At 52.3% G+C, this 9,386-nt stretch overlaps 1 protein-coding gene across 1 annotated transcript; it reads left to right on the top strand.

Moving 5' to 3' along the window:
* The first annotated feature begins 1,202 nt into the window (after positions 1-1,202).
* On the top strand, positions 1,203-7,593 carry ZNF503 (zinc finger protein 503). The gene is made up of 2 exons (XM_078643363.1): positions 1,203-1,828; positions 5,316-7,593. The coding sequence occupies exons 1-2, from the start codon at positions 1,613-1,615 to the stop codon at positions 6,660-6,662; spliced, it is 1,563 nt and encodes a 520-aa protein (XP_078499489.1). The 5' UTR covers positions 1,203-1,612; the 3' UTR covers positions 6,663-7,593.
* Positions 7,594-9,386: the final 1,793 nt, after the last annotated feature.

The raw sequence follows: 9,386 nt of genomic DNA, 5'->3' as shown, positions 1-9,386 counted from the left end.
TAAACATGGTAGGAGGAAGACGCTTGGCAGCTGTGCACTGGTTTCATTCTAATGGAATGTGTAAAGGTAGCTTGTGGCCTAGAAATGGGGCAATCTGTCCTAATGCAGGAAATTAACAAAGTCCACGATCCACCGGTTTAGTAGTAACAAATATATATATATAATTTGGGTGAAATAAGGGCTTAACATCACTGGATCTTTGTGCATCTAAGACGGTTGTGCCAGTGGGTAGCCACTGTGCCATGTGCCCTAATGATAGGATAGGGCCCCGTAATCACTCTTTGGGCTATGAAATAGAGCATTAATCATGGTTCAGTGGGGTCCTTAGCAGTGCTGCTTTAACGCATGGGCACGCTGGGCAGTTCCTTGGGGCCCCAGGAACGCAGGGCCCTCCATGCAGACCAGAATTTAACACTAACTTTCTGGTAAACGATTTTATTCTTGTGAGTGGGTGTGCAGGCAGGGCTCTGTGCACTGCTTTGCCCGGGGGCTGTTATGCTGTTAGGACCTCCTGGTCCTTAGACCTCTGGACCTGGTGCACTTGCACCTGCTGCACCAATAGAAAATACGCCCCTGCGCTGCACTATTAATAGTTCGGCCACGAGTACCATATTTACACCTGAAATGAAAATACTTTCTCCCCGATTAAAGTTTCTGCCCTGCCCCTACCTTCCCCCAACCCTTCAAAGGACCTGTGTGCCAGGGCGCTGCTGTCTCTCCATACTTGTGTTATCCTCTATGCTGCGCGCTGTGCTGGCCTCCGAGAAGCGCGGCGGAGGGAGCCACTAACCACAGAAACAAAGGCCAGCCCGTCCCCTGTGCACAGAGAGGCGGTGCGAGGGGGAGGCTCCTCCACACACACACATACAGAAGAAAGGGGGACGTCACATCCCCTTGACCCTCCAATCACCTCGGGGTCCCATTTGATTGGAAGGCGGCAAAGGCTTTAATCTCAGCCTAATTCGGCTGCTTTTGATGTGAGTTGCTGTGCCAGAGCCGGGGCTGGGCGGGTTACAGCGCACACCGCACAGAGCAGAGGAGGAGCAGCACGGAGCGCAGCAGCAGTGTCAGCAGAGGGGACGGCGCGCAGGCACAGCAGAGCAGAGCAGGAGGAGACCAGGCACAGCCACAGAGAGGCTGCAGGGAGCTCCGAGCAGGCACAGGGCTCTGGGAAGGACCCGGCAGAGAGCGCAGGAGCAGGCGCTCTGCAGAGACACTCTGGGCAGTGAGCGGCGCTTTACAGAGACAGCGCTGAGATCGTTCTTGCAGACCCTTCCCTCAGACGCAGTGAGTCGGACCCGCAGAAATAGAGTGCAGGAGCCTGGACAGGCACCCCTGGCACTCGGAAAAGAGACTGCACGAGCTTGGGAGAGGCTTTCAGACAGACACTGCCTGCCCTAGGTGGGACAGTCCGCAAGCATCACTCGGTGGACCCTCGGAGACAAGAGGCTGGCACCTCCCTGGCAGTGACCGCCCGCGCCTTGGCTGTGGGTCCGCAGCACATCCAGCTCTATAGGATCCCTGGATCCCACCAGCCCTCGGACACCCCTCCACCCCGGAGGCGACCCTGCGGGGGTCGCCCTGAGCCCGCCGCCCCCATGCCAGTTGGGTCATGATCACATCGCCCTCGCTTTCTGCCGCAAGAGATCGTGTGTTCGGCCAGCAGCCCGGTGCCGCCTTCCTGCACCCCGTGCCGCCCTCGGACCCCGCGCGCCAGGCCCAGCGGCTCCCCATCAAGGTGCTGAAGATGCTGACGGCCCGGAGCGGACACATCCTGCACCCCGAGTACCTGCAGCCCCTGCCCTCCACGCCCGTCAGTCCGATTGAGGTAAGCGCGCTGGGACAGGAGGGGAGCGCCCTGCCACCGCCCCAGCCCTGACCTGCGGATCTCCGGCAGTGGTGCTGTGTGGTATGGGCATGAAACCACACGCCTACAGATCGGAGACCGCACGCAGGAAGTGGGGAGGGGGTTGCGAGCTTTCAGGGTCTCTAGGAGAGGGGCGCTGCACTGGCACCTCCAATAAATAGGTATTAGGTGTGCTCTGGCTATAGCGGTGCATCACAAAATATGAGTTTAGAGTGTGCCTACTTCCGCACCAGGATCAAACAGGCAGGATAGGATGTGTCTACGCAGTATCCTCACGTGCAATGGTGGTTTATTTTTTATAAGTACGGCTTGGTGTGCCCTTAATTGTGGGGTTGTTGTCTGCTGTCTGTGGCAACGTATTACTTGGGGCAGCTATTCTCAAGGATGGATTGGTGTGTTTCAGATTGCACTTTTTCACTGCGGAAGCGGTTGTGCACACAGCAGCAGCTTCATAAACAATGGTTGCAGGGCGAAAAGAGCAAGTCCTTTCTGCGCAGGGAAAGGTGCGCGCTCAAAGCCCCCTTTACAGAGGCCGGAGTGTGTCAAGTGGCACCTTTTACAAGCGTAGTTAGTGTGATTTCAGTATCATTTCCATACAAAGGGGATGTGTGTTTTCAGTGGCATCTTTAGAAACCGTGGGGCTGCTGTCTGCCTTTAATGGCACTTGGCATGTTTTCAGTTATTCATAAAGGGTGGAGTTGTGTGTGTTTACTGTTTGTGTTCACACTTCCATACACAAATGATTGATTGTGTGTCCTTCTTATACGGTACATCCCAATACATTAGAGCGTGGCTTGGTTACAGGGCCACATTCTTACATAAGGTTTAGCGCGTTTTCAGTGCTGTCTGTACTGAAGGGTTTGCTGTGTTTACAGTGACATAAATAGAGGGTTGGTATGTTTACAGTAGCACCTCCGTACATGGGAGTTTGCGTGTTTACCGTGACACACAAAGTGAAGTTCGCTCTGCTTACAGTGGTCCTTGTACACACGGGGTGTTTACCCAGTGGCATCTGTACCAGCAGCTGCCAGGCGAGGCGTGGGTCAGTGGGTGCCCAGGCAGCTAGGGAGGGACTAGATAGGAGCGCAGACAGTGGCCTCTTAATGCACGGACTAGGAGAACCGAGGCGTAGTGGAGGGGTGGTCTGGGCTCTTGTGCAAGAGGGCTAAGCCGCGTGAGCAGCCCCACCCTTCCCAGCCCCCCACCTGAGTCTGGCTGGTGGCAGCAACACACCCAGCCCTAGGAGTCCAGGCCATGTAAAATACTGTCTGCAGGACTTGGGAGAAAAAAAACACGTGCTCGACTTCAAGGAGTGACGTGGGCTGCAATTTAATATGTTGTAATGATATCACTCAGCCATTGGGTCTTTAATGTTACCCACTTAGCAACTGTTTCAAGGCAGCCTGTGCAGCACAGCGCCCAGCTCTCGCGGGCATGCCTTATACACCTAATATGACTTACTTTGCAACCCTTGAAGCCAAGTTGTTTTCTTTTGACTTTTTAAGAAGTCCTCACACCTAACCCGAGGTCACCAGCCCACATTACATTCGCATTTTGACGGTGGCCAGTCCACCTCACGAGGGTTTGCCCTTTGCACAATTATCTGGTTTAATTCGGCTCGTCACTATGGCCTGTCCCCAATGGAAGTTCTTTTAGGAACAGGGAATCTGCGTTTACATGGAACCCACCCCCAATCAGCCTGTCCTTTTGAGGTGCTGTACCAGGGTGTGACTGTTTGATGCTAAAGAATTCCTCACGGTGCTGATCTGTAGCCTAACAGAACTGTCACGCGTGTTTTGTGACTTCTTTCTTTTAATGATAATACGCCCTGTTAGTACAAAAATGTATCCACAAAAAACACCTTATAGACCTAAAAGAATTCAGAAACCGTTCAGGTCACCAGCGTGTGGTGTGTTTTAGGGGCATGCTATTTTCCGCATTAGTGAAATGTAATTACGTGTAAACATAAGGCGCCCAAAAGTCCAGACAAAACAGAAGACTCTCTTGAAGCGCTGGTCTAATACAACCTCACACTGTATTGAAACTAGACTGCGTTTAACCATTAGCCCTGTTGTCAAGAACTAAAGTGTATTCATGTATGTACGTTTAGCAGTTTTGTGGACTACATAGAACTAATTTCCTGTCTTTATTCAATATTTACTTGTACCTCTCAATTGGAAATGTGTATAAGTTGTTTCCTAATTTAAAATAATATAAAACCCCTGAGAGTTGGTGATACTTGTAAATGTATTCGTACCAATGAACTAGTTTAGTATTGCAATGTAGACAACCGGTCATTGAACCAAAGGGGTCTCCATTAAGATATCATGGTCTTTCTCGGTTTGTGCTTAAATAGCGCCTGGAATTCAAATGCGTTCTGTAAAAACCTAAGCTTTAGCAATAGTTGTACAGGTAGTGCTGCAAATTAAGCAGTAACTCTGCAGGCAGCCTACACAGTAGGCAATTAATGCCCTCTTAATTAATTTAAAGGCATTACGCCGTTTCACAAACATATTGCTGTGAGCAGGTGTGACTTTTTCTTGGGGCGCTGCTGACTTACTATTGCGTACTCGAAGAGTAAACAGCGAAGCCTGTGAGCCGGGCCAATTTTGCAACTAACTTTGCTAATACCTGCTTATTCAGGCACGCCAATAAGCTGATGCTATAATGAAAACCAAACGGACTAGTTGCTCATTTAATTAATTCAGTACTAAACATGTTATTGGTGTCCGGATTTTAAAGACGCAAGCAAATGTACAAAGGGGAGTTGTGCAACTTACTCTTGGACATTTATTAATCCTAGAAGTGAGCTCCGCTGTCCTCTGGAATTCAGTAACACTCCAAGGGTCTCTGGCACAATTTGTAAACAATTAAGCGTTGGTAAGACCCGCGCATGTGGCGCATGTGGTGCTCACATTTAAAGATATTTGTAAACTACTAAGTGTTGCAAGTATGTGCCCACTCTTGTGCTCACATTTAAAGATATTTGTAAACTACTAAGTGTTGCAAGTATGTGCCCACTCTTGTGCTCACATTTAAAGATATTTGTGAACTACTAAGTGTTGCAAGTATGTATCCACTGTGTTGCTCACATTTAAAGATATGTGTAAACTACTAAGTGCTGCAAGTAGGTGCCCACAGTGGTGCTCACATTTAAAGATATTTGTAAACTACTAAGTGTTGCAAGTATGTGCCCACATAGTCCTCCCAATAGTGCAGTATTGCACTGGTAGAGTACATATCGTGGCACGAATGTCCTTTCTTGATTCTAGAAACCCTGCACTATTGCAGTATTGCATTTCTGTACGATGTCTCGCTCTGTAAGGTGTTTTGAAAACCACTGTGCTGTGGCGGCACCCTTGGGTGCAGAACGTGTAGTTGTGTTGTGCAGTTGTGTATTGTGCTGTGTCCAGCCCACTAACGCCACTCTCTCCTCTCTTCCCCGCAGCTCGACGCCAAGAAGAGCCCGCTGGCGCTGCTGGCCCAGACCTGCTCTCAGATCGGCAAGCCGGACCCATCGCCCTCCTCCAAGCTCTCCTCCTCCTCTTCCTGCGGGGACAAGGACAAGGCGGGCCCGCTGAAGCTGAGCGACATCGGCGCCGAGGACAAGTCCAGCTTCAAACCCTACAACAAGCAGAGCGAGGGCGGCAAGAAGGAGGCCTCCTCGGGGGACAAGGCCGGCTTCCGGGTGCCGAGCGCCGCCTGCCCGCCCTTCACGCCGCGCACCGGCAGCCCCAGCTCGCTGCCCTCGCACTCCCCGCTGCCGGCGGACTCCAAGGCCGGCGAGGCGGAGCGGAAGGAGGCCGAGGCCAAGGAGAGCCCGGGCCCGCACGGGCGGCTGGAGACGGAGGGCTCCGGGAAGGGCCTGTGCTCCGAGTCGCCCCGCGGCACCCCCACCTCCTCGGCCTCCTCGGTGTCGGCGCTGGGCGGCGGCGGCCTGGTGGCGCCCGTCTCCCCCTACAAGCCCGGTCAGAGCGTCTTCCCGCTGCCGCCCGCCTCGCTGGGCTACGCCGGCAGCCTGGCCTCGGCCTACGGCGGCTACTCCCCGCAGTTCCTGCAGCAGCACGGCCTGGAGCACGCCAAGGCCGGCCTGGGCTGCGGCAAGGGCGCCGGCTCCAGCCCGCTGGCCAGGGCCTCGCCGCCCGCCGCGCTCATGACGGCTAGCCTCTGCCGGGACCCCTACTGCCTCAGCTACCACTGCGGGGGCGGCGGCGGCGGCGGCGGCGGGGCGGGCGGCGGGGCGCCCCCGGAGCCGCTCAAGGCCTACCCCTTCATGTACGGCGCCGCGCCGCCGCCGCTGGGCCTGCACCCGCAGCACCCGCTCTCCGGACACCCGCTCTACCCCTACGGCTTCATGCTGCCCAACGAGCCGCAGCCGCACGCCTGCAACTGGGTGTCGGCCAGCGGGCCCTGCGACAAGCGCTTCCCCTCCTCCGAGGAGCTGCTGGCGCACCTGCGGACGCACACGGCCTTCTCGGGCGCCGACAAGCTGCTGGCCTCCTACCCGGGCTCCTCGTCGTCGCTGGCGGCGGCCATGGCCTGCCACATGCACCTGCCGCCCTCGGGGGGCAGCCACAGCCCGCTGGCGCTGCGCAGCCCGCACCACCACGCCGCGGCCGCAGCCGCCGCCGCCGCGGCCTACGGACTCAGCAGCCGCTACCACCCCTACTCCAAGAGCCCGCTGCAGCCGGGGGCGCCGCTGCCGCTGCCCGCCTCCGCGCAGGGACACTACTACTCGCCCTACGCGCTCTACGGCCAGAGACTGACCACGGCCTCGGCGCTGGGCTACCAGTGAGGTCCGGACTTCGCGCCACTCTATTTATTGTTAGCTCCAAGCAGGAAATGCTCTGAGAACGGGGGCTCCCCCTGGACAGACACCGCACTCAGCAGAAGGCCGGACAGGCAGACAGGGCCATCCAGGGGCCTGGACAGACGGGCATCGCCCCCTAGGGGCCTGGACAGAAATGGCCCCAAGGGTCTGGACATTCAACGCACTGCTCCCCTCTAGGGAGTGGAGAGGCCCCGCTCCTTCCGGGGCCTGGACAGGCAGACACCGCTCCCCTCCAGAGGCACTACAGGCATCGCCCCTTCAGTGGCCTGACAGGCAGACACTTTCCACTTAAGGGCCACAGACATATTCCTCACCCAAAGGACCTGGTCAAGGCAGACCCCCTCCCTCCACGGGCCCTTTACGCACATGGCCTCCTCCAGCTGAATGGACAGGACCCTATTTTCCTTTCTAAAAGGGCCCGACAGAACCTGCGTTTCCTTTCTTCTATGTCCCGACCACAAAGATCTTTCATCCTTCAAATGCTCCTTTCTCTCTGACCGTTCTGCCTCCTTCCCAACCCCTGTACTCGGGGATCTCTCCCCTGCATGTCTGACTTCCAACAGATTCCCGACTGGCCACATCTGTCCTTCTACCATTTCAAGCCCCTTTGTTGTTTTTACAAACATGTTTTTGGGCCACTTGAAAGAGCTTTTGGTATCTTTCCTTTGTAATGTATTCTGGACTGAGAGGGGAGGTTGCAAGAAAAAGATCTACTCCGAAAACCTCATTTGCCTTATTTTCTTCAGCGATGAACACTTAACACTTTCTTTTTACGTCCACCCTGTGCATAGGGGCTGAGTAAGGTCTGCCGTGAACTGAAAAAAATCAAGAGACAATGTATTGCTTTAAAGATTAAAAATTCCGTATATTTGATGTATTAAAGGGTTTTTACTTATTTATTACTCAATCTCTTTCTTTTTCGTCCCCTGTTGCAACTTGTGCTTTGAATACAGTAAAATGCTTAACGTTTCGTCCCAAGCCCATGAACACTTAAAAAAAAAACTGGTTCTGCATGTCATGGAAGAAACTTTTTTTTTAACTAAACTACAATTTAGGAAGAACGTCGCAGACTATATACCCCCCCCCCCCCCCCCAAAAAAAACGCCAGCACAATTTACTTGATGGGAAGTCAGGTTTTAATGTGTATTGTTGACATTATTTATAATCTAGTTATTTACTGTACTAACATGCTTTTAAAAGCGTAGTGCCCCGTATCCACTCTTTAATGAAAAGCGCTGCTTTGTAGCTGTGTAAATACCATCAGGTAATGAATGACTGCCCTTCCTTCACGGTGACAAACGTGAACTATTTTCTAAAATTTGACTCTGCAGACAAATAGTCTCTTTAAAAAAATATCTGGCGGGTGCTCAGGGGTTTAAAAAAACATCAGCACGTTAAGGTCTGTGTCACGCCAGGTGACAATAAAATGCACTTAGGAAATCTTGACTGGGACATGAAGTAATATGGTTTTCTTCTAATATGTATTCCCACAGAAGTAGCTACGCTTTTCGAAATAAAACCAGTCTGCCTTTCAGCAACAAATAAATGGTTGTTTCGGAGGAACAATTTGCAGACAGTGACAGAAATCGCCTATTAAATGAGTTATGAATGACGTATAGGAGACGTTGTCAGCATGCAAAATAAAACAAATACCCTAAATCCCATTCTGACAGGAAAGCAAACAAGTGCATTGAGGTAAAGCCCGCTGTCTGAGCGTCCCTTTCGAGACGCTACAGTGTTTTGAATTCCATTCGCAGGATCAGACCTGCTGTCTGCGTGCGGTTTGCTCGAAGCCCTCCTTTCTCGAGCAAGGTCTGTATCTTTGTAAGCTTAATGCCACCGAATGCATTTCACTCGGGGGGCCTCGCTTTGACAAATCCGGGATACGAATATAATTACAGTTCGTAGTTTCCTGTGGTGCACGTATGTTAATTAGTCGAGTGCATTAACGCGACATCATTAGCAGAAGTTGGGAGTTAATGTGCAAAAAAACAATGTTAATTAAGCCTTTTCATGCCCTGTCTGGTTGGAACCCTATGCCGTGGGGACTTGCTACTGCGGGTGGGCGGAAGGGAATGGCGGTGATCGTGCTGTGTGCCGTGGGCGCAAGGACCCGGAAGTGGTTCTGAGAGTAGGGGGCGGTTCCTAGTCCAACAGGAAGCATCTGATTGTACCCACTCTGGTTCGACTTGTCCGGAAGCTCTGCGGCACCGAGACCCTTGTTTTGGTTGATTAACACGAGCTGGTGGAAAGATGGTACCTTTGGTGTCATTTTCAATCCTGCGGAAGTTCATCATTGGAGCATATTTCACAAAACTCCCCATTAAATTGACATTTTAAAATCGGGACGCGGGTGGTTATTGCAAAGTCAGTGAGCATATATATATTTGGCTTTTTATTATTTTTAAACAACCTGTTTGTCCAAGCCCAGTGAAACTAGCAGGTACACTTTTGACAATTGGTCTCGGATAGTTACATCTGTAACTGCGCATGTAGCCGTTTCCCGTCAAATGTTGCTCGAAAATGTTCCAAATGTACCCACATTCCCCTTCTAAAAACAGTGATTTTTTTTCCACCTAAAAAAACTTTAAGACATTTTTATATTTATCTTGATTGGCTGCGGGTTTGAGGATTTTAAAACGTGCATCACTAAAATATGCCCAAAACTTCCTCTGCATAATTTGTCCA

Source organism: Lissotriton helveticus, chromosome 5_1, assembly GCF_964261635.1.
Source record: "Lissotriton helveticus chromosome 5_1, aLisHel1.1, whole genome shotgun sequence".
In the NCBI taxonomy this organism is placed as follows: Eukaryota; Metazoa; Chordata; class Amphibia; order Caudata; family Salamandridae; genus Lissotriton; species Lissotriton helveticus.
This window is presented reverse-complemented; position numbering and strand designations above follow the sequence as displayed.